At 33.8% G+C, this 26,810-nt stretch overlaps 2 protein-coding genes across 2 annotated transcripts; one reads left to right on the top strand and one right to left on the bottom strand.

Moving 5' to 3' along the window:
• Nucleotides 1–286: 286 nt before the first annotated feature.
• LOC131050352 (pathogenesis-related protein PR-1-like) lies at nucleotides 287–778 on the bottom strand. The gene has a single exon (XM_057984513.2). It carries the CDS (start codon nucleotides 776–778, stop codon nucleotides 287–289), a length of 492 nt encoding a protein of 163 aa, XP_057840496.2.
• Nucleotides 779–9,274: 8,496 nt separating this feature from the next.
• On the top strand, nucleotides 9,275–9,760 carry LOC131050351 (pathogenesis-related protein PR-1-like). Its single transcript, XM_057984512.2, has one exon. The coding sequence runs from the start codon at nucleotides 9,275–9,277 to the stop codon at nucleotides 9,758–9,760; it is 486 nt and encodes a 161-aa protein (XP_057840495.2).
• The last annotated feature ends 17,050 nt before the right edge of the window (nucleotides 9,761–26,810 follow it).

Here is a 26,810-nt window from a genome sequence, read left to right as displayed (position 1 = left end):
GAAAATCAAAATTGATATGTCATAAGCATCTCTCAAATTGCAGGCGTGGTACCATCATTCCTTTGTAGAGGAAATCTTCGTTTGGACTCAATTTTTCTCTAACGACGTAAAAAGATAAGTCCAATGAGACTTCTCAAAGATACAAATATAATGGTTTTGTCAACAAAATAAATGGATAATGAAAACAGTGTTATTCTATTAATTGTGTAATTACTATACTAAAACATAATAGTAATATTTGCCACTTCTTAACTACAAAATATATATCCTGGCTATACTATGCTCATCAATAAGGCCTAGCACCAATATAGTTGCCTGGGGGATCATAGCTGCATATAACCCATGTGTCCCTGCTCTTACATTTCATGATAGAACACCCAACACTTGTGGTTGTGGCCCACACAATCTGAGTATAGTGTGTGCAATCTGGGCCTGTGCAAGTGTTACTGGCATGGATATACCAGTTCCTCTCATCAATCCATGCATTCATTGCATGTCGAGGTGTCCAATTTGGGCCTTCTCCCCAGAAGATATTTTGACCGTAGGGTGATCCTTCTGAATGCTGAAGTAGGCAGTCATTTTTTCTTTGTCTACCATAATTACGAGCATAAGTTGCAGCCCTGCTGTTCCATTTAAGCAGAGGAACCCCAACGGCTTTGCTCGCCTTGTTCTGCGGATTAAGAAATTGAGCAACGAGCTGCGAGTTAGTCAAGCCATGTACACGGCTTAATAATCCCACCAAAAACACGAGCAGGACTAACTGGCAAAGTCGACTCATCCTTAACAAAATATAAGTTGTAATCTTGCAATAACAACTGATAATAATGGATCACAGGAGATTATTGAACTTTTAAGAGAGATTGAGCTGTGATAATGCTTGTAACAATTGTCTTCTTAAATACACGGACGAAATGATAAAAATATAGGTATCATGTAAATTATTGAGTAAAGTAGACCAAAGAATCGGTCTAATCCTTATCGCTTAGAGCTTTCATGCTTTCATTTCTAGGGTAAAAGACTTATTCATATTGGCTTTGCCCTGATTCCGTTGTGAGAGCGTCACTTCGCTCACAAGTTATTTGATTTAACAAGTGATTTGGGTTTAAGAAATTTAGGTAATTCAGTCGAGAAAACACCACTTCTGGCGTTAAGTAATGTTAGTGACATTTTAAATGCGGCCGCCGAAAACAACCGGCACGTTGAGCAACGTGCAGGCTGTTTACGTGCAATAACGTGCCTGTTATTTAAATGTATGTTGCTTCAGACATTAGCAAAACCAGAGACGCCTTTCGCGAGCATTTATAAGTCTGGTATTTTAATAATTACTTACAAGGAAACCATAAGCTCTGCAGGTTTGCGTATACTTATCTTTCTAGTCAGTCAGTGAATTGTTTAGGGCTTCGTAAGAACAAGCAAGGTCTACTAGAAAAAACCTCCCATCAATGTATCTAGACATATATTCAATCAAACCAGAAATAAAATAAGAAAATATTGAGCACATTTAAAAAAATTTAGTTCATTTACTAGCATTTGCGTTTCAACGAGCTGTTTCAATGAGCTGTAATGGTCAGCACATAGGAAGATATATTTTGGCTGATATATATGTAAAAAAATTGGAAGTGTCTATGAGAAATTATTTACAATGTATGAAGATAATTAAGTTAAGTGATCGATTATATTAAGTACATCTATTGCTGATGGATATGTAGGATTGGTCATCGTATCTTTTGTCATCCAAAATCTTAGGGTTAATGTTAGAGTTCAATTATTATTATGATAAAGGTTAGTATTATGATTAGAGTTAAAGTTATTTATATAAGCGACAAATCTTTCCATCTTATTTTATTACAATAAAGTGCATGACACATGGTCATAATTAAGGGAAGAGCTCCAATTACCATCCCTATTCTAATAACTATTTACTGCTTGCACATCCAACCCCCCAATTACTAACTATAAAGAAACCAAAAGAAAGAAAAAAACTAAACGAACATTAATAAATTTCACATATAGCAATCCCCATTCATTTGTTAGCACTTTTGGACCACAATAGACCTATTTGTGCACCTTTATGGGTACGCCATTTGTGCATAAGTATTAAAAATTTTAAGTGCACGTTATTGGGACATCTTTAAGTAGGTATCAAGCGACCCTTTAAAATATGTACTTTTTGATCCTTGCATGCATAACGGATTCCACAACATGAATCATTACTACCGAGAAGCAAGAACAATAGTTATATGCACTTATGTCTTATGTGAAGGCAACAAAATGTACTCTTTAAAATTTGTGGGTGTACAAAGTTAGCTATAATAGTTACTAGTATGCTTCCCCTAGTAAGATTATTTTCAATGAGTTTTCTAAAAATTACTATAATTCTTGAGGGTAAGGTTAAAGTTTTTTGTTATATGATCATATTTATGTATCTTCACAAAAAGTATAATCAAAATTTAGACATTAAATGTGTGGACTATGACCATTATATTTCATAACTAGTAGTTTCTTTTGCTCTATTGAAGAAATATCTATTATATTATTTTAAAATTTATTATATCGATACAATGACTATTTAGAATAACATGTTTGAGTTTCAACTATACAATCTTAATACCATAATGAAACAACTTTATCAATTGACCCATTGATTTATAGAAAGAATTATAACTTTTAATTAATTTTACAATATACTAACTCTCTAAATTCTTTCTTAAAATAAATTGAAAAATATATACAAGTAACTAAAAAATTGAAATAATATCAAACAATCTGTAAAATAAAAAAATTTAATCCAAAATAGATGTTACCTACAAAGAATCAACAATTTATTGGAATGATCAAATCTAATTTTTTAAATAACTCATAAATAAATGTATAGAGAAAACTTTAGATCTTTCTACTATTAACATATAAATGCTCCACTTCAATAGAGATTAAAAACACTTCCTACCTTGGCAACAACAATTGACAACATGTATGGATAGTGTGCATGCTGTTACATTTTCAATGATTGAATTGCTTATACAAGAGTCTTACGGAAAAAAAGAAGGTGCAGGAAGGTCTCTACACCTTAAAAAATCTACATGACAAAGAAATAAGATAGAAAAAAATACAAAAAATAGAAGAGGAAGAATCATGTCTTGCTAGTGAGCAAATGAATGATTTATGATTTGGCAATATTCTTTGATTACTATCATCTTTCATTATTTTTTCTAAAGTAAAACTATAATTAATAATAGGGTAAGATAGGAATTATTTGAAGACATGCATTGCACATGCATCAACAATTTGACTTCACAACAACACTCTTAGTCTTAGGGGATAGTCTTAGTCTTAGTTTAAAGTTAAGTCTTTTTTTAGATCTTTTGGTGCATTCCAACTCTAGTCTATTTTTAATTTTCCTTTCTTTATGCATAATAATTTGCATCATGCAAAATAGAACTAGTAGATTTTTGTTGTTTCTTTTTCTTGAATAAAATGCAATTCATTGCTCTTTATTTGGAATAGTTTATTAACAAAGTCTACTGGTATTTTTAGCATGTATCAATAGTTAATACTATGACTAGGTTTTTGTTATATGTACTATATTCTTTGATGGTTTGTGTAATGATAAATAATACAGTTTTCAATCTCTACTGTTCATATAGTACAATTCATACTTTATTTAATTTTTTATTTCTGATTTATTTTTTAATGTGATGAATAGCAACATAGTGTAAGAGTTGTTTTTTTTTCAAATCCTTCAATTCGTATCAGAGCTTGGTTGCAGATTTTATTTTGTGTAGATAGTAGTTCCTTTTTGAAGAAATTTCAATGGCAAACAATAACATACCCTTGTAACTTCAACTATTCACTTTACAGAACTACAAATATTGGAGCATAAATATGAAGACCCGACCAAAGTCCTAGGATCTTTGGGAAGTAGTAGAAGTTGGATACAATGAGCCTACAGATCAGAATGCTTTGAATGCATTGAATAAAAATCAGCAAAATGAGTTAAAAGAAGATAGGAAGAAGGACAATCGATCTCTTTTCAACATCCAATCTGCATTAGACATTTCAATTTCTCCCCTAATTGCAAGCATGACAATATCAAAATATGCATGGACAACTTTACAAACTACATACCAAGGATCTGAAAAAGTAAGATTGGTAAGACCTCAAACCTTTCAAAGGGATTTTGAAAATCTTAGGATGGAAGAAGTCAATTCTATTCATGAATTCATTGCTAACTCAAGATATTGTTAATCAACTAAGAACTCAATGAGAAACTATCACAAAGTAGAAAATTGTAGAGAAAATTTAAGATCTCTTTCTCTAAAATTTGATCTAATTGTGATAGCCATAGAAGAAAGTAAAGATCTAACTACCTTCCAAGTTACAGAATTGATAAATTCTTTGCAATCACATGAGAAGTATATGCAATGTTCTAGGGAGAGCCTAGTGAAAGCTTTCTAATCTACTATGACAATCAAAGAAAAGTCTTCAAACCCTCCTTCTTAGTCTAATAAATCTCAAGGAGAGCTCTTTAAATAGAGGATGCAGTAGAGGAAGAGGAAGAGGAAGAATTTTTGTGGATCATAGAAACATCCAGTGTCAGTATTGTAACTAGCATTGGAACTATGAATCTAAATGCAAAAGGAAAAAAATTGATTTGAAAAAATCAAGAGCCAACTATCTTGAAGATTCTTATGAAGAAGCCAAGCATTCTACATTATTCAAATTCAATTTTTAAAAATAACCTCATGCAAATGCATGGTTCTTGGATAGTTGTTGTTCAAATAGTATTACATGTAAATATGATCTCTTTGTTAAGTTAGATGACTGTTTGAAAAGTACAGTTAAATCTAGTGATGATAAAGAGGTTGATGTAATGGAAAGAGCTATCCTAATATTGAAAAATAAGACAAGAGATTCTCATTTGATACATGATACTTTGTTTGTGCCTTAGTTAGAGCATAATCTCTCAAGTATTCGACAACTTATAAAAAAAAATTAAAAGATCATGTTTAAAGATAAGTGTTGCAAAATATTTGATAAATTTTCAAACCATCATCTTGTAGCAAAGGCTTATATGATAGAGAATAGGATTTTTACTCTTACATAGTGTTCTACTAGGATGCATTCTCTCAAAGAAACCACAGATGATTTGTGCCTATGGTACTAACGATATGGTCATCTAAATTTCCAAGGAGTAAGTTGGCTTTAGAAGAAGAATATGGTGAGAGGACTCCCAACAATTTGGGAAATAGAAGAAGAGTGCTTAGGGTGTGTACTTGGTAAGAAAAATTGAGATAGTTGACGGGAGAAAAAATTGTGTAGAGAAAAAACCTCTCTAGAGCTTGTGCATACTAACATCTGTGGTGACATGCAAGAGGTAATCTTCAAGTAAGAATTTTTATTTTATATATTTATTGATGATTTCTCATGCCACACCTAGGTTTATTTTCTCAAATAGAAATTGAAGTCTTTTGCATGCTTCAAGGAATTTAAGGCTTTGATAGAGAAGAAAAATGGGTATTCCCTCAAAATACTCACATATAGAAAGGGAGAATTTAATTCTAATGATTTTTTTGGTTTTTGTAGCACTAATTGGATCAAAAGATAACTTACTACAACCCATATCCCCCAGAATAATGGAGTTGTCAAGAGGAAGAATCATACCATTATGGCCCATGAAGCATGTTGTAGTCCAAAAATCTTCCCAATTACTATTGGCGAGTAGCAGTAGCCACCACAATAAACATATTAAATAAAGCCCTACAAATTCGGTTAAGCATATGACTCTAAAGGAAGATTGGAGTGGTCATAAGCTTTTAGTGGCTTACTTTTTTGTATTTGGTTGTCCATCCTATGTTCATGTTCTAGATTAGACAAGGAAGAAGTTGGATGCAAAATACCAGATTTGTATATTTGTGGACTATTTGGATGCAACTAAAAGACACAAATTCTATAATTCCAATATGAAAGATGGGATCATCAGTCAAGATATGGTTTTTGATTAAGGGGGAATATGGAAATAGAAGAAAGTTATTCAATAAACCACACCACTCATAATAGGTATTGAAGATAATCATGTTCCTCCTCTCCCCACAAGATCAAGTGGAATTCCAAGCTCCAATGATACAACTTAGGTGTGATCCCTACAAGCTTCAGTCTACTGAATTCTCTAAATAGCACATCATCGGTTGATAGCTTGAGTCTAGCATATAGTCTATTCTCTTCATGAAAGGTATGACGTTTGAATGAAATTTATTAGAGGAGCTCTAATATGAATACAACTATCAATTTCTCTTTATTTTGTTCAATTCAAGTTCAACCTTTTTTGTGTATGAAGAAGTGATTAAAGAAAAAGTATGGATTGATGCTATGAATGAAGAGATAAATGCAATTGAAAAAATAATAAATGGGAGTTAGTGCAACTTTCTAATGGAAAACAAGTAATTGTTGTCAAATGGATGTACAAGGTTAAGTATCATGTTGATGCTTCTATGAAAAGACATAAGGAAATATTAGTTGCAAAAGGATTTTGCAAAATACCTAGAGTAGATTATTCAAAAACCTTTGCTCCACTTGTGAGATTTGATACAGTCAAAATTGTCTTAGTTATTGTTCCACAAGAAAAGTGACTAGTTCATCAAATGGATGTCAAATTATCCTTCCTAAATGGTTATATTTATTAGGAGATATATGTTCAACAACCCATTGGCTATGAAATTCCAAGTAAATAAAAGTTTGTTTACAAGTCGAAGAAGGCACTTTATGGGCTAAAGAAATCTCAACATGTGTGGTATGCAAGGATTGACATTTATTTCTTGAAGAAAGAATTCCATCAAAGTCTCTTTGAGTGAATCCTTTATATCCAACATTTGAGTACTGATATTCTCATTGTTTGTCTTTATGTTTATGATCTTATTTATACAATTAATAACACACTTCAGATGGAGAAATTTAAAACTGAAATGAAGCAAGAATTTGAGATGTCATATTTGGAACTAATGTAATATTTTATTGGTGCGGAGGTGCAACAACACTCTAAAGGTATATCTATTTCTCAATCTAAGTATGTAGCTGATTTATTAAAGATGTTTACAATGATGTCATGCACTTCAACTGCCACTCATATAACCCTTGGTGATAAATTAACCAAGGAAGATGCAAGTTCCAAGGTAGATGCCACCTTATACAAAAGTTTAGTTGGAAGCCTCATGTACCTCAATACTGTTAGATTTGATAGTATGTATGATGTCAGAATTATCGCTTTGTTCATGTAGGATCCACATTAGACTCATTGGCGAGCTACAAAATGGATCCTAGGTATGTGAGTGGTACAAACAATTTTGGCATTCATTACTCTCCTAATGACAAGTTTGATCTCATTTGCTACACACATTTAGATTGTGCTAGATTAGTGTATGATAGAAAGTCCTTCTCTATTTATATTTTCTCATTTGGTTCTAGAATTATTTCATAGAATAATAAAAAGCATGCAACCATGTCTCTCTCTTCTGTAGAAGAAGAATACATTGTAGCAACAACAACAAGTTTTTAAGCCATTTAAATTTGTAGGATCTTGGAAGATCTTCATTTGGTTCTAGAATATCCAACCACTATCTTTTGTGATAATTGTAGCAGTACTGCAATGATGAAATATCAAGTCTTTTATGCATGAACCAAGCATATTAAGATCTTCTATAATTTCATTCATGATTTTGTTCAAGAAAGGCAAGTGGAGTTGTGAAAATATACCAGTCTTGTTTTTTTCAACTAATCTATATCTTTATTGCACACCTTTTCTTGCAACAACTAAAAACTATAGGCCTAACCAATGGCATGAGAAATGTGAAATTTGGTGGGGAGTTCACCATATCTATAGCCTATCGACTAGTTAAAACTATTGAATTTAGACAACCCTTTTGATACATAATCAAAAAGAAGAAAAAATAATGTATTGTTTTTAATTAACATGGGAACTTACAAAGTTGTTTTAGTTCATTGAACCAACCAACATTACATACATTTTGTCGGTAACTAAATAAACAATTATTTCAATTGTAATTTTAATATTTCAAACATTATTTGTAGTTAAGTGTTTTTTCTTTCATTGTATAAATTTGATAGAGGCAACATATTTGTAAAACCATTCATAGACTAATCTTAAATATTGAATTATATGATTTATATTTTATTATTTTATGTCTCATACTATAATGAAAATAAGTTTAATGTGTATCTTTGGACGTGTCATACATAAGAAAACACCCCAACACCTTTCTTACATCATGATTATCTGAATACATTGTTATCACTTTTCCGAAATAGATAGTCAAATCACTTAAAATTCCTTAAAATTATATTACTTCACATTTGAGTCTTTATATTGTTATATACTCGTATATAGATGTAGTCACTACTAGAAAGTCAAGAGGAGGATTACCCACAGTGTAGCTCACACCAATCAATACACATGAAAAAGGAAATATAACTACAAACTGATAGAACTTATAGCCTAGCAAAACTCTTAGCAATAATTTATTTTCTGCTCTAAGTACGATGTATTATTTCAGTATTCTATTTATAGCCACAAATCAGCGTGATAAGAAAAATAAAATGAATTGTTGAAATTACAAAGCTTGTCGAAAAAAGAGAGTTCTGAGTAATTTAAGTGTTTGCCGGGTGATAAAAACGTTTTGAATAATGAAAGGAAAACGTTGAAGATAAAGTCAAATAAAACTTTAGGCATGCAGTGATGATGTAATTGATCCGCTTGCATAAATTCTGATTCTGAATATATTACGGATGGTCCTAAATATGCTTAAAACAGGGAAATGCAGTGCATGTATTTCATGGACATGCTAATCAAGAACTCGTGGAATGAAACACGAATAAAATGATATTGCCAGTCATACTTAAAATGTTTTCATAGTTATTTTTGATAACGGTAGACTAGCGTCTGTACGAAGAGTCAACCCTAATAAAGCAATTTATATTTCAAGGAAGAGAAACCTGCCACTAAAGTTGCAGTCATTGAGGGAGAAGAGGACACTATTACAATGACTGGATAATTCGTATGGATGAACCCATTAAAGGTCAAACGTGATAATCATTGTACGTACTCTAGATGTTACAACATATTTTCAGGTCATAGTTGTTCACAAGAAAAGCTGTCCTAGTAATGCTATTTAAGAGAGTTATTCCACTCAGTCACAGCTCACAACTTTCATCACATTCTTAGGTTGGCGAATTGAATTCAAGTTTTTCTCTAGTCTCTTACAACATGTCTCGAATTTGGCAGTTACTCATCCTCTTTGTAGTGTTAAGGTCTGTGGAAGGTGTGCACAACAGTTCTAAGGTTGCAGAGGAGTTCCTGGTTCCCCAGAATGAGGCAAGAAAGGAAGTTGGGGTTCCACCGCTTTCATGGAGCCGCAAGCTCACCACTTATGCTCGTAATTATGCGAGAGAGAGAAGGGGCGACTGCGTTGCTCAACGTTCAGAAGGATCGCCCTACGGCGAAAACATATTCTGGGGCAGTGGCAAACATTGGAAACCTGAGCAAGCAGTAAAAGCGTGGGTGGAGGAAAAGAAGTGGTATCATTATTCTAGTAATACTTGTACAGGCCCTGACTGCTCTCACTACACTCAGATCGTTTGGCGTACCACTACTAGAGTCGGTTGTGCTATAATCAAATGTAACAGCGGTAATACTTTCATCACCTGCAACTATGACCCACCGGGTAACTATGCTGATTCCAGGCCCTATTGACATATTAATAAAGCCATTGGCGATGGTATCTATAATGTCTGCTGCAAATAGTAGCTAAATAATTTGGGCTATTAGTTATTCCCAATATGAATATAGTATTGTAATTGTCATGATAGTTTTTAGTCTTACAAATACTTTGATAAATTGTATTATTTCAATATTTATAAATAGATAAGTATATTATTTAAAGAATCATTGTAAATTTTGAAAAGTTTTCTAAAAAGTAACACTCACAACTTTCATTAAATCAAAGTAAATCAGAAAATTAATTTTGTTTTATTTTATTTTGAAATATAGAGTATTTGCATTACTCTATCTATTTAAATGTGCATGTGGTATGATCTCCATTAACTTTGATAAGCAACTTGGTTTTGCATAGATCAAATTTGTCTAAGAACGTAAAAATGCTTTTGATAACCTTCAACATATCTTGAAGTCTCATTATAGAAAGGTAAAATTATTCACTTTTCTCTTCATATGCCATTTTAAACCTAGAAAGAGACATGTTAATCTACTATTTTATGAATAAAACTAGGCATTTAAAGGCCACTTAAGGTGTACTTTGGTGTTATATAAAGGTGTAAGTGTGAAATACATTCAACAAAGGAAGACATTGATCATTTCAAGTTAAGGAAGGAATCAAACCTTTGATTCTATTATTGAAGAGAAAATTTTGAATATCTATTTTCTTATGCTAAATCTTGAAGGTTCTAGTTGTGTAAGCTACAAGTTTTTTCAACATAGTCATGATCATTATTGTAGGGTGAGGATTTGACTTTAAATGGTCACTTTGTGTCATGGTATGTCTTTTTCATTAGATTTTTTTTGGTTTGGCATCAAATTTCTTTGGACATCATATATGCACCTTGTTTCACCCTAAATATATTTATTCTCTTTACAATTGTCTATGTCTTCATCTTTGTTGAAATTTCTATTTCTATACATTAGATTGGGCTATTAATAATCCTATGTAGGCGAATTCATTTCAATGAATGCCACATGTTTTTTGTAATAATTCATTTGAAGTTTATAGGCTAAAAGTTATCCAAGCCCATTATTACAAGAATGATGTTTTATGTTGTAGATGTTATATGTTTGTAATTTTATCCTTGATTTTTTTATGTTTTAACCTCATTTAAAATGTAACTTAAAATGTATATAAGTGAAAAATTAAGTAGTTTCCGCCCATGTAGTAAAGCAAATAAAGTTTTGAGATGTTCGAAATGGAGTCTTTACCCTTGAAATAAAAACTAGGAACCATTGTGAAACTCTTTAATTGGGGGACAACCAATTAGGATCAACTTAATGTTGGCAATTGATAGTCAATTGGTTGGTTTCACTATGTTTTCATTGATGGAAACATGGAACTGTGTTCCGGCTTCATGTTTTTGTTTAGTTGTGTACTGATAGGCACTTCATAGATACTACATCGACACCGACACTGGCACTAGTAGGTCAAAAGGATTTCTTGGTTATCGGTATTGGAGGCTGACATCTCTTGGATTTGACATTGGCAATTGATTTTGATATTCATGTATTTATGTTATCTGGTCGACATGAAATTTGATATTGAAATTATCTTTGTAAGTCGATATAAGGCATGAAAATTGTATAGGGTATATAGGTTAGTTTGATAGATCATTTTGCAGAGAGAAAATAATCATCATGTGTATATGTAATTAATAAGAGATTATGGATATGTGAATGTAATATGATGTGAAATATATCAGAGAAATTATGTATGTGAGGATATTTATGTAAGGGTTATTCCAGTAAAGGATTTAGGGTTTCAAACCATAATAGACAGAGCTTAAACCAGAACTATATTCAGGCATAGAAGATGCTATCTTAGTAGTTCATCACTTCTTTGGATCATAGTCTGGATTTATATGTAGTTAGTGAGACTCCTTCTAGATTGAGCAATGTGCTCTAGGCTGTAAGCCTTCCTACAAGTGCAGGCCCCTTATATTTTGTAATATCTCTTCATATGGCCAGTGAATTGATATTGTCGGTCACAAATCCCACCGTGGCTTTTCCTCTTTGAGGTTTTCCACATATAATTTTGTGTTATGATTCTCATTTATGTGATTGCCTTATTGGTTGCTTTACTCCTTTCAATTCTATATGTACCGGTATACTGGTTGGTGTATGCATGTTTTAATAAGGCATAACACTGATTCACCACCCCCTCTCAGTGTTATTGGACTCCAGCAATTGGTATTAGAGCCTTCTGCCTCAGAGGAAGTTTAACAGCTTGCGGAAGATCCTGAATCCGAAATCCATGGGCATGACCTTAGAGAAGAAACTTGAGATGGAACTTGAAGACTATGATGCTGAAAGATTGAAGAATTTAAAGATACATGATAAATTGAATTCTGCTAAGGAATTCATTCTTGTCCTACAAGAGAGGTTATCATCTGTTCAACATAGGAGAAAGAAACTTTTGCAAAGTTAGGATGATGAAGAGAAAGATGTACTTAAAGAACAATGTCAAAAATTGAGTCAGGAGAACATGGTTATGAAAAATGAAATGGAAGTTATAACTATGAGGATGTAAAAGGAGATTGAGGACTGAAAGAAAAAGGAATAAAATATTATTGTATCCCTAAATAACAAATTTTAAGAATGTAGGAGGTTGGTTCATGAGAATGATATGTTGAGAACTGATTTAGTACAATCTTAGTGTAATGAACAAGAGTTTGAGAGACAATTGATAGTTCTGAGAGGATATTTAACTACTGCAAGTGAGTATAAAGAAAAATTGAAGATTAGTTCAACATAGCTAGATGAGTTGTTGAAGAGACAAAGGTAGATTGGAGATTCTAGTGGACTTGGATTTGAGCAAGGACAGAGTTCCAGTACTGCTAATGAAGATCAAAACCATAAGGCACTGGTAAGGAAATTTAATGCTTATAAATTCAATGGTATATGTTTTATTTACAATAGATTTGGTCACATGGCTGGACAATGTAGAAATAGATCAAATCAGAACCCTGATTCTGCTCCCGATAAATGTTCTAAATGCAATAAGTATGGTCATAAGACAGAAGATTGGAGAATGAATGTTAAATGCTATGCATGTGGAAAGTTTGGACATATGGCTAATCACTGCAGGTCAAGCAATTTCACTAGTTTTAGCAAAGAAATTCAGAGGAACACTGTTACATGTTATGCATGTAATGAGGTTGGGCATATTGCTAAATTCTATAGAAGGAAAAATCCATTGGTTAGTAATGGAGGATCAAATGAGAAAGGGAAGGAGAAGGCTAGTGAAATCTGGCAAGAACATACTTAGGGATGGGTTAGGGAGACTAAAGAACAACCATCAGATGGAAATGCACTGGTTACTTATCCGGCAGAAGAGGTTGCTCTTGCACTGACAGGTAGCTCATCTGGTAACTGAGATAGATACCTTAGGGGTAGGAAAAATTCATGAAGATGTTGCATATGCCCCGGGAAGAGGTATTGGAAGATACTCCAAATATTGGAGATGTTTATCCAGCATGGATATGTTCTATTTGAGATCCGGTCTTTCATCGATAGTCATTAATGTCAATGGAAGATAAGGGTTTTTCATGAAGGTTAAAAGGTCAAATTCACTGCATTATTGCATTCATAATTATTTTAGAGCACTTAAGACTGACTAAGAGCGATGAAATACATTTCAAAGGAATCAGATTTCTACTTGAGCAATTTCACGGGGTATTGGAAGAATTTGTTAAGGGTTTTCATCGAAAGCGATCAACGGGTATTTATCTTTAAATATGGAAGTAGGATCATCTTCTATTCCTATCTTTATTGCAAACCTGACTATAGTAGAGGTCAAGAACCACCCCAGGCTAATTTTCAAGTGGTATCTGCATGTGGCTACCTTGGAAGATTCGGTTGGAGCATTTTCTCATGTTCTGGAGGGAGTTGTCTATGTTGAATATGTTAGGGAATACATACACTATCACATTGAGGACTTGGGAACATCATAAATTAAGGGCATGTACATGAGTGAGTTGATGGGAGAATCTAGAAAGATCAAACTGGCATACAGACACATTGAGGACTTAGGCTTTACTAGCATTCTGGACATTCTGGAATTTGAAGATGCGATAACTAGGTATGTTTTGAGTAGAGTACATGGGGAGTTTATCTAGTTAGATAAACCTTACAAGATCACCAAGGAAGTCATTAGGGAAATCAATGGTTTACCATCTATTGGGAAACACCCAGATAAGAAGGTTTCGAATGATTTTGTGAACAAAATCACTAATGCGACATCTGACAGAAGATCTATGAGAGTGAGCACTATTACCAACACAGACATCAAATTTAGTAGAATGATCATTGGGTATAAGGTAACTCAGTCAAACTGACTGAATTCTGTTTCCAGTTCATGCATTTTGGCTGCATACAAAATGATGAGAGAAAATGTGAAATTGGATCTATGTGGTTGGATGTTAGATGAGTTATTAATAAACCTAGGAAAGATGAAGGGAGAAAAGAAGGGAACCTTCCAGTATGGCAACTTGATAGTCTATTTAATGTTATTTTTCATGAATGATACACTCAGTTTTGGTAAGAGTCAATGGGAATTTGACATCTCAGAAGGGAGACAATTGAAATAGTCAATTGCTAATTTAGGAGGTTCGAGAGATGATAAGTTATAGGGATATTTCAAAGCATTCCAGAAATCTATAAAGTCTAGGGAAAGGGTTCCTAAGCATATTGTAGAAAAATATTCAACTGACATATGCTTCATGAATAAGAAGAAGGAAACTGGTACAACTATTCAATTTCATAATGTTCCACCTAAAACTTGTGCTAAATTAATAGATGCAATCACTAAGGATGGAATATTAGAGAATGTACAGTTTTATTACGAAAAATTAGAGGATGATGAGCAAAGAGAGGTAGAGGAAGTAGTCTTATTATATTTGGATATTTATAAGAAAGCCTTAATAAAAATTGAAAACCAAATACCAACTGAATTATATAATATGTTAGATGCTATAAGACTATCAAATATGGAAGAAGATAAGCATATTGAAATTCAAGAGTCATTATATGTTTGTGTTACTATTACCCCAGAAGAAATGGAAAGGACACTTGAGGTGGCGGGATAGAAAAGTCTTTAATAGCAAACATAGAACAACTAGTCTAATGCTAGAAAGGGTAAATGAAATAATAAAGGAGACTCAAAAGGCATGGGTTAAGTTCTTTGAAGAGAACAAAGGATTCTCTACTTCACCAAAATCAAAGACAGGCACTATAGATATCCTGGTTGAAGGAAAAGGAAAGGGGATTATGGGTACTTAACCCTCAGTTTTGAAAAATATTAAGAGAGTGGAAATCAAGCCCCCGGTAGATACTAGTGTACAGAAAAATATTGAGATACCAGCTAATACAAAGAGCGAAAGGGCTGATTATGTATAGGATACTAATATTGAGGATATCAGTCCTTTGGATACAAATGTATAGATTGAGGTTACAATTCATATAGAGGAACTGACACTTACACAAACTGCAGCAAGTGGCGAAGCCACCAGTGTAAGTGAGGAATCTATAAAAGATAAATCATCAGAGGAGAAGAAAGAGGAATCTGACATGTAATGGGCAGTTGGTCCATCATTTTTGTCAATTGACAGCTCACAGATTGAAAAGAAAAATATAACAAAGATGAGTCCTACTGAACTCATGATGATGGAAGCAAAAAAACTAATGAAGGAGGGATATACAGATAATGGGATTATTGATCAATCAATCATTGTCTTACATAGATTAGTCCCAAAGTACAAGATTAACAATGAAGTGAGCCCATTCGGCAAGCTTAAGATGATTACTTAGCATATTTCAAAGGATTTTCAATCCTTATAGTAGATTTCAAACCATCAAGCACTGGAGAGATTCACTCAGGCTAAGAGAGCTACATTTGATCAAGTGATTGAATTTGAGAAAAAGAAGATTGATGAAAAGCCAAAACTGATAGATAATTTTTTAAAGAAGTGTACAAATATTTATAGGGTTTGTTGTAATATTGATATTCTTACAATCAATGTGGATAAGAAAATAAAATAACTTCAGGAGAAAATTGCAAATATAGCTAATTATTTTGATGGATTGACATCATTGACTACATCCATTGATGGTAAAATTTTGATTTTGGAAAACCAAATTTCTATTCTTGAGAAGGAAAGAGACAAAATTATAAGAACAACCAGAAGTCTGAGAGGCTTCATGAGTCCCTAGTTGGATTCACTCATTGTGCATAAGAAAGAATGTATGGATATGGTGGGAAAGCCCACACTAGCAGAAGTAAATGAGAAAGAGTCTTTTGCACATATATAAAATGGACTTGTATCCATTTTCAACACTTTCAAAACTGGTTGGGATACTTATCTTGAGCTATTGGAAAAGGTTTATTTAGAAATTTTGAAATTTGTTAACCTCCAGTAATATACTTTTGGGATATTCATTGTACAACTTTTTTTTCATCTTTGACATTCTTTTAGAATTTTTTATGGAATTGATATCAAAGGGGGAGTGATATATATATGAAAAAGAATAGAAAGAGTTGTATACATAAGGGGGATGTATGGATCATGGAGTATTTTGCATTAATGAATATTGAGCTCAGGGGGAGAAGGCAAGATTAAATAGAGAGATGAAACCTTGACTATTTTTCACATGAGTGTTGCCATTAATGCCTAAGGGGGAGATTATTGGCAATTGACACTCAATTGGTTGGTTTCACAATGTTGTCATAGATGTCAACATGGTATTATGTTCTAGCTTCATGTTTTGGTTCAGTTGTGTATTGGCAGACACTTCATACATACTACACCTGCACCAATACTGGCATCAGTAGGTCAAAAGGATTTCTTGGTTATCGATATTGGAGGCCGATATCTCTTGGAATTGGCATCGGCAATTTATTTTGATATTCATGTATTTATGTTATCTAGCGGACATGAAATTTGATATCGTAATTACCTTTGTAAGCCAACATAAGGCATGAAAATTGTATAGGGTATATAGGTCAATTTGATAGATCATTTTGTAGAGTGAAAATATTCATCATGCGAATATGTAATTGATAGGAGATTATGGATATGCGAATGTAATATGATGTGAAATATATCAAAGAGATTATGTATGTGAGGATATTTATGTAAGGGTTTATTCCGATAAAGGATTTAGGGTTTCAGATCAGAACAGAGAGAGCTTAAACCAGAACTGTATTCAGGCATAGAAGATGTTATCTTAGTAGTTCATCACTTCTCTGGATCGTAGTTTGGATTTTTATGTAGTTAGTGCGACTCCTTTTGTGATTGATCAGTGTGCTCTAGATTGTAAGCCTTCCTCCAAGTGCAGGCCCCTTATATTTTGTAATATCTCTTCATATGGTTAGTGAATTGATATTGTGGGTCACAAATCCCACCGTGGTTTTTCCTCTTTGAGGTTTTCCATGTATAATTTTGTGTTATATGATTCTTATTTATGTGATTGGCTTATTGGTTGCTTAACTTCTTTCAATTTTGTATGTACCGGTATACCGGTTGGTGTATGCTTGTTTTGATAAGGCTAAAATTGATCATTCTGGTATAACATTGATTCACCCCCACACCCCCCCCCCTCTTAATGTTATTGGATTCCAACACTTAAGTCCTATAGGAGAGCTAAGCACTATGACTAATTTTTCCCTTTTCAATGTTTTTAGATATGATTAGGTTGAAGATGCAAGACATAAGTTAAATGGCATAAAATGTATGATATTTAGCATAAATAGATAGATATAGAATTGAAAGTCAACTAAAATGTAATCTTATATAAAGAAAGCTTGGGGTAACTAACTTATGCAAAATAAGCTTAATTAATCTTAACATGTAAATAATATTTGCTCTAATGTCTAAGTGATATATGTGTAAATGATATTTACTATAAAACCCCCTTATGAAAAACTTAGGAGACAAAATATATTCAAATTATTTAAGACTAATATGTGAATGCAATATACGAGTCCTCAAAAATAAGCCATGCTAAGTACCCATGTGCAACTAACAATGCAACTAGTCTCTCACAAATGGAGAAAAGGAGAAAACCCTATGGGATGAAACTCCTCTCCAAAAAGAGATGCAAATAATCTACAAGTGAGGAATGAAGTCATGTATGGAGGTCTAAACACCAATATCCAACAAGAAATACATCTATCATGAGAATCCAATCAATAGTGCAGCCTATAGGAGGGAAAATGAGAGATTATGTAGCCCCAACATAATGAATAATCACCTGCAAGAATGGTAAGTGTATAGAGGAGAAACATTCTAAAATGTTTACAAACCTCTTGTCTCCCCTTAGGAAGAAACAAAACCATAGATAAATGTAGGGATGCTTCCCATTCAAGCTGGGAATCGGTAGGAAGAAGAATATAAATATGTGATGATGTCTCTAAACGCTATGCACAATGTTAGTTCCCACTTTTTTGTACATCCTGATTTTTGCTGAAATCATACATTTAAAAAAAATATATAATGATTTAAGCTTTAAGAGGTTCCATTTGAAGTAATTAATTGAAGAAAGTTAGATCAAAGGATCTTAGATAAAAATTTATTGGATAGAACCTCTCTACTTCTAGATCATACTTGCAATGGAGTCTCCTTTGCATCTATCAAATGCTGAAAAGAAAACCAATTTTACATTAGCTTTTGGGGGGTCAAATGAATTCATTTAAAGTTATGTTTTTTTAAGTATTTATCCCTTATTATAACTTGGAAAAGTATAATTTTTAATATATTTAATTTCATTAATATATTTTTAATTTTATTTCCTATGAATGTAGGGTTTTCACCGAACATGAACTTATTTGTTCAATGCTTATAGACAAATAGTAACGTCACCCAAATTTTTTTGAGAAATATTTATGCATTAGATATTTAAGTCCTCTTTCCAACAAGAAAATAAAAAATGATTTTTATTACATATACAACAAGTTATGTAATATCAAATGGACATATGTCAAAATTACAATTAACTCTACTTTAAATCTTAATAAAATATGAAATACTGAAGATAATATTACAAAACCAATTGCAAACACTAGATATGGATATTAAAAAAATAAATTCAAAAGAATAACATTCATATCTATTATAGAAAAAATTTATGCTATACAGAGTGAGTATCACTCTTTAAAAATGTTGTTTTTTGAAAAAAAACTAGTTTTCGAGGGAGATAGAAAAATGGAAGCAAATTTATTCCAAAATTATCAAAAAATATTTTTATAATCTATATACAAAATGACACAAAACACTAGTTCACATCATCTACAAATTCCTTACAGTTTAGAAGAAATAGGTGTCTGAATCTGAAGTTTTTTCTAAAAATGAATATTGCAGTGTCAAAGTTGGCAAAAAAGTATAATCCACTATTGTGGGTTCACCCAATCTACTTCTATGAAGATTAAGATCCAAAGTTTACAAACCACTTGTTTCTTCTTAGGATTAAAGAAAACCATATATAAATGTAGGGATGCTTCCCATTCAAGATAGGAAGAAGAATCTAAATGTGCGATGATGTCTCCAAAAGCTATGCATGTCTCCTTGTCCATGAAAGATAATGATGCCACAATCCATTCAAGTACATATCCAAACAAATATGAAAGTGATGAGATGAAACTATGTGTAAATTGATGTATAAAAAATTCCAAAAATGAATATACTAAAATTTGTCCTCCAACCAAATGTGAAATACAATTATACTTCCACTGATTAAGAATGATGGAAGACTAAATTAATGAATTTGGGTAAGAAGTCAATATAAGTGAAGGTAGACAAATTATCTCTAAAGAAGAATTAGGAGCCTTAGAAGAAACCTTAAATTAAGTGTCAAAAACCTCCAAAGAATCATTGTCATGGGGTATATTCTCTCAAGAATGAAGAGGCACAATAGGGTCATATAGGAATGGTTGAGTATTACTATGTGCATATAACTCTCAAATGTGTCAAAAGAGCATGAGGATACTTAAAATAAAAAAGTGACCCCAAAATATCATCATAAACATGCATAGGAATAATTTATAAGAATTGAGCCCTATTACTTTTTAAAACAATATTTTGACAAGGTGTACTAGGAAGAGGAATGAGATTTTACAAATATGGTTATAAATGAACCCCATTAACATGGGTAATGATGCAATATCTCCATTGCCTATATTTCCCCCTCTCCAAGATAATAAAAAGGGATGAAATGTAGAACCCATTATAGACACTTTTTGAAAATCTAAACATCAAAAAATGAAAATTGAAGCAACCTTATATGTTGATAATGGCTAATATGTAGGGCTTGTATGTGAGGTTGATGGTGATTGATCAATGTTGGAAGTCACCGATAGAAAATATGTCATGGGGAGGGGTTATCCCCATGATGCAGCAACAAAGTTGCAAGCCTCCAGTGAAGGAGGTCTCAGGTTCGAAGCCATTCGAGCTTCTGTCAGTTTCCATGCCCAACCACATGGACACTATGGAGGATATTGGTGACATGGTGCTGCTACAGCTACCGATGAGGAAATGGAGCTTGGAGGATGGAGGTCATGCTGCATGTAGACTGGAAATGTTGGAGTGAGAAGGTAGTGGAGGCCAACAATATTGGAGTAATAAGGAGTGGGAGGTATACAGATTAATTTGGAGTGATAAGGAGCGCAAGGTATAAGGAGTAATATGGAGAGATAAGGAGTGGGAGGTATAAGGAGTAAATAAAAATTGAAGCAACCCTATATGTTGATAGTGACTTATATGCAGGTCTTGCATGTGAGGTTGATGGTGATTGATCAATTTTGGAAGTCATCAATAAAAAATATGTCATAGGGAGGGGTTGTCCTCGTGATGGAGTGGAAAAGTTGTGATCCTCTAGTGAAGGAGGTCTCAGGTTCAAACTCGTTCAAGCCCTTTTGTCGGTTTCCACGCCCATCCACATGGACACTGTGGAGGATATTGGTGACATGGCCCCACTGCATCTGCCGATGGGGAAATGGATCTTGGAGGATGGAGATCGTGTTGCATGGAGGTTGGTAATGTTGGAGTGATAAGGTAGTGGAAGCCAATAATATTGGAGTGATAAGTAGGAGTTATAAAGACTAATATGGAGTGATAAGTAGTAGGAGGTATAAGGAGTAATATGGAGATATAATGTTGGAGTGATAAGGTAGTGGAGGTAAATAATATTGGAGTGATAAGGAGTAGGAGGTATAAGGAGTAATATGGAGATATAATGTTGGAGTGATAAGGTAGTGGAGGCCAATAATATTGGAGTGATAAGTAGCATGAGGTATAAGGAGTAATATGGAGTGATAAGGAGTGGGAGGTATAAGTAGTAATATGGAAAGATAATGGTGGTGGAGAAATAAAGAGACTATGGAGCAATAAGGCGGCTACATCTAGAGTGATAAGGACGAATGAGAAGGAGATTATCCTGATGATGGGTAAATCTAAGGATAAGGCCCCTTAAAATTGTCGTCTCATTGGTTTGTAGCTTCGGTCAAAAGAGATTTGGCTGCTGCCCAATGTAAGGGGACTGACCCTAACCAATAGTTCAATTATCAAAAAAAAAAATATTAGTCATGAAGATGTAATTTTTTATAAATAATTATCAGATTGGAGATTGAAAGCTATGATCTATGATCTAACTATCCATTATTTTTTTAGTGGTGAGAATAAATGAAACAAAATTTAGCATACAAGACACCATGGCTCTAATGCATCATATAATTATAATTTTTTTTTTTAATAAATAATATATGTTTTATTAGAATAAAAGAAAAAACAAGAAAAACTGTATTCTGTTACAATTTTTGAATCAAACAATAAATGTTAGTCTTAATAGAAACTTGATAATATCTTGATTGATTCCTAATGGGGATTAAGAGATGATATAACCCAATTTATCTTAATAAAAAAAATAGATGTTAGGAAATAAAGTAACCATAAAATAAGTGATTTCCATTCTAGGTAACCAATTATCTATAAGCACACTACAATATTTTGATATAAATCAATTAATACTAGTGACACTTATCTCTTAAGAATTTCAAACAACTAATTGACGCATACAACTCTCATAGTAATTTTATTTGGTGGTAGAAGAATATGATGAATACTAAGAGAGGGGGGGGTTGAATTAGTATACCCAATAATACAAACAATCACTTAAGCAGTTTAACTGCAGACCGGTGTAGCAGGTTAAACAATAAACTGATTAGAACATAAACAAGACAAATATAAAATAAAGCATTCACCCACAGAAGTGCAATCACCATAACACAAGATTTTTTGATGTGGAAAACCAAATGGGAAAGACCACAGTGAGTAAAACTCACAAGTCAACTATCTGCAGAATAGTAACCAGACTGGTTAAGGTTAGACTGGTTACACTCTTAGAATGTTCTTCACCAGAATAGATCCTGTTAGGAATCCAGATCTCTATTAGGAGATAAGTCCTATTAGAGACTACCTTGTTAAAGGATTTCAGATTCACAACTGTGAACCACCTTGTTAGAGGATTTACAATAGGCTTGGTTGGGCCTACCCAATTAAGGGTTGCAGACTTGTCAAAGATATTAGTAATCAACAAGTGAATGATCTAGATAGTAGCACGGAATGCTCAATTAGATCCTTCACAACTCCTTGTTAATGCATTCAAGCATTACTTCACTCTTCTATGTTTTGCACTCTCAATCTCAGTCATGAGATACCTTTTCTCGTTCAGACCTAATCTTCTCTCAAAGACTCACACATATCAACTTCTCTTCTATATCGAAAACCCTAGACATGATGTCCTTATATAGGAACTTGATTTCATGTTGGTCAAATAAGATTAGAGTACAATTTCCTAGGTACAATGCATCTAGACACATTTGGAAACACAACATAGAAACACCGCCATAGTGTTGGTGGATGATAACTCATCACACATTACATGTATACCGGTTAACTAAATATACTGATCACCGGTTAACAAGTGAAGACTGGAAAACTAGAACATAGTGTTCCGATCAAAAGATTAACTACCGCTCGGGGTCTTCATTTAGCTTGAGATCTTCATACCGCTTGGGGTCTTCGGTCATACTAAGACCGGTAAGCATTTTCTACACAACACCGATAGTCTTCAACAAACAAAGACTATACATACAATACCGGTTAGAATAGCTACCGGTTGAGAATAATTCATACATTAAATAAGTGTGTGTCCATCAATGACAATCACAACTAAACATCATCAAAATACCAACAATCTCCCCTTTGGCATTGACGGCAACACTTAGGAAATTTTTTGAAATCCAAGTTCTTTTGCAAAAGAAAAATAGATGCCATAAGCAAAATTACTCCCCATAAGCATATACACTACTCCCTTTGTAAAAATTGCAAGTATGTGCAGGAATTTGTAATACTCAGTAAAATTTTAAGATACACTACTCCCCCTTTGCCAACAATGACAAAGTAATGCAAAATATTGTCATTTTGCATAATATAAAAATAGAGTATGTGTTCACGACAATAAAGAATAAAACTTCTCAAAAAGAGATTTAAAGTTTTGCATGAAATTATTCATGTCTAAAGACCACGAATCAAGAAGCAAGGCAGAAATTTCACTCTCGATCTTCATCTGGAAGGCTAATCCTTCCATCGCATCTATGGTGCTCAACTCCTGTGTCATAGTGATAGCTTCTAAGTTCAACAAGCACTTCTGAAGAACCTGCAATTTTGGAAATAGGAGCAACTAAAGCTCCTTTAGATCTCGAGTTTCATTGCAGATCTTTGAGTCAAGCTTTGTAATCTGATGCTGATAATGATGAATAGTGTGTCCATAGGTTGTGAACAGATCATAGGGCAATTTGAAGTTGCCAGTGTACTTCTGCAACACTATTTGTAATAGTGTCTTCTATTTCAAAGTATCTTCACAAAATACGTGAGGTTGGCAGATTTTACTCAAGAGTAGGTGACCTTCACCCATAGCTAAACTTATATCACCTTTTTGTTCAAGCAATTTTTCCTGGTCTTCATTCATGTGTTGTACTAAGGCAACTGCGAGTTCCTTTTCATGGCTTTTCTTTGCTGTGGCCTGGGCAACATCTTCCAAACATTGTACCTGGTCATTGACTACTGTACAAAGAAATTTGAGCTTTGCCAGTGAGGAATCAGTACTAGGGAGGTTAGTACCGAGGATTAGATTAGAGAGGGTGTCAATAGCAAACTGAATGACATCCCACTCTGTCTTTTTCCTCAGTTCTTCCAATCTCTCCTGTGCTAATTGAATGCTTCAGAGTAGCTCAGTCTCATCAACCGATTGGGTTAGACAGGCAAGAGTCAAATCAGTGGAACTGGTGGAATCAACTTGCTTGGCTTGATCTCCGGTTGCCTTAGTATTTTGTTCTCCTTCTTTGGCCTTGACCTCCGCTTGTCTTCTCTTCTCCTCTTCTTCTTTTTCTTGGTCTACCTTGGCAGCCTTCACTTTCTCCTCTTGCTTCTTCCTCTCTTCTTCTCTCTTTTCTCCTCTTCCTTTTTCTTCGTTGTTTCTGTCCTCTTCTCATCTTCTTCCTTCTTCTACTTTTCCTCTTCTTCCTTCCTCTTCTTCTCTTCTTCCTTCTTCTTCTTTTCCTCTTCTTCCTTCTTCTTCTCTTGTCGCGCTTTCTCTGCTTTCTCTTTCTCTTGTTTTTCTTTCTCCGTTTTCTCTTTTTCAAGTTTCTCTTTTTCCGCTTTCTCTTCCTTTTCTTTCTCTACTCTTTCTTTTTCAGCTTCCTCCTTATTTGGAGTGGTATCCTCCATATCTAGTGCATCAACATCAATGAGGTCATTTTGTTCTGCTATTCTTTCAACCATACTATCAAAGACTACATCCGGTTTGGCTGTGGATAGGTCAGGCTCTTGCTCAGCCAACCGATTAGCTTTGTATACTTTTTGCATGTTGACAATAGTTTTAACCTTCAAGTGGGTGTCTTTTTCCACTTCAGAAGATTTGCCTTCGAGTAGCTGAAGTCTCCGTCTATGCATAAAGAAAATGCCTTTGTTCTTGTCAATAATTTCAAACAATTTTGAATTAGAGGCATCTAGAAAGTATTGAGAAAAAACTTTCTCCCTGATGTCTTGCTCTTTTTCAATGGCAATGTGCCATTTGTTGTCCAAAGAATCATACAAAGATTTAGAAGTAACTGATTTAATTTCAAAAGGTGACCGATCATTAATACATAGATTTTTAATAAGTTCTTGTTCAACATCCTCCTTTTCACTATCATTGAAATCATCAAAATAGTCTTTTAAATCATAAAGAATTTTTCTTCTAATATTTTTTATGGTTCTTTGACAATGTCTTATAGGTTTGTAAGAAGAAATATCTATATTTACCAGTGTAGAGGTTGCTGGTACATTACCTGTTGACTTCTTCTTCTTCGTAGGTTGCCTTGTCTTCTTTACTTCTACCTCCGATTTAGAGTCTTCTAGATCTGGTGAGTTATTCCTGATTTCCTCTTCTGTCTGAATACCTTTGCCGGAATAGCCTCCGGTTTCTTTTTAGCAGGTGACCTTTTGGTCACTTTAGGACTAGCAGTAGATGTAACCAGTGTCGATGTTGATGGCACTGCTTTACCCTTTTTCTGCTTCGGTACCTCAATAGGTTTGATCCTCTCTAAATAAGTACTGGTCCACTTCTTCTTGGGTTCCAGTGGTGAAGCTAGTAGGGTAGAGGCATACCCTGTCAATATATCATTTACCACTTCATAGCCCATAGGCCCAACTACATCTTTTCTGGGTTCGACCGCTTCCATTATGCAATGATCTATTTTGATGGTGAAACATATGTCATCTTCATGTTTCTTAACTAAATCACTAGATATTCTCATTCTTTGGTTCATCTTTAGTTTGAATTCATCAAAATACCCATTCAAAGTCTCCGAATATGTAGTTCCTACTACTTGCAGACTCTCCTTTATTTGTCTGGAAACCGATAGGTTAGTTGACCATTGAACATCACCGACTCCATGAAAATATCCTTGAAAGTATAAAAATAAACCAACAAGTAGTTGACCAAACTGAAACCTCTGAGTTTTGTTCAATTTGATCAACTTCAGGTTATCTATGAGTTGTTTCTACATACAGGTACATAAGTCACATTCTACATTTTCCTTTATCATCTTGGAAGCGGCATGCACTGCAGCTAAAGGAACAAAATTCATTATGATAGATTAGAATATTCTATACCCAATTACCATACATGCATATTTCACCAAATCATCTGTAATGGTGTTGAGTGTCAGTGCCCATTGGTCACTCACAGAACCAGTGAGCTCCGTTACTTTGGTTTTGGGGATCTTTTGAGAACGGGGACTTCCCCAACATTGCAGAATCCAGTCACGGCATGAATTGCCTCCGGTGTAATGTCATGGGTTCGTTCAAGGTACATCTTGTCACCGTGAACCCTACTAGGAATGATCTTGATGTGTTCCTCTATAAATTCTTCAAGAAAGTATACTGCATTATGCAATTTCTTCTTCTCTATTATGCTATATTCAGGTTTAATCCTTTTATCCTCTCCACAGAATAGAATCAATTGGGAGTGAATTACTATGGACCCTAGGTCTTCTAGTTTGCAATCAATATATCCTGAAACATCGCCTTCGACAATGACTCCGACGGGAATTTGAGATAGGGCATTATATCTCATCTTAAGAAACTCAGATGTATCCTCAGGTTCAGTAGAACTAGATGGGATATTAGATGCAAATGCCATATCAAACAGATTCCAAATGATAAGAATCTTTCAACAAGAAATACCTTTACTCTCTGAACTTAGGGTTTGTCGATGTCGAGAAAAACACACTTCTCTGGATGCTTGATTACCACTTTGAATTTCACATTGATAGCACGAAGTGGCTGCAAGATCTTGTGCAAGATTCCTTTATGAATTCTTTTGAATGCAAGATGAATCGCTTTGGTTGCACTGCTCAGGCTAAACAAAGATTCTTCTCTAAAAATAGGTAAGTAGGAATGATGACAAAAGTCACTTTTAAACAAGCTCC

The sequence above is a fragment of the Cryptomeria japonica genome, chromosome 5 (genome assembly GCF_030272615.1).
Source record: "Cryptomeria japonica chromosome 5, Sugi_1.0, whole genome shotgun sequence".
Classification (NCBI taxonomy): Eukaryota; Viridiplantae; Streptophyta; class Pinopsida; order Cupressales; family Cupressaceae; genus Cryptomeria; species Cryptomeria japonica.
Note: the sequence above shows the minus strand (reverse complement) of the source record. Positions and strands in the feature narration are given on the sequence as shown.

What these genes read in the sequence shown, in the direction of transcription:
- LOC131050352 (XM_057984513.2), bottom strand. Translation starts at nt 778, where the DNA reads ATGAGTCGACTTTGCCAGTTAGTCCTGCTCGTGTTTTTGGTGGGATTA.
- LOC131050351 (XM_057984512.2), top strand. Translation starts at nt 9,275, where the DNA reads ATGTCTCGAATTTGGCAGTTACTCATCCTCTTTGTAGTGTTAAGGTCT.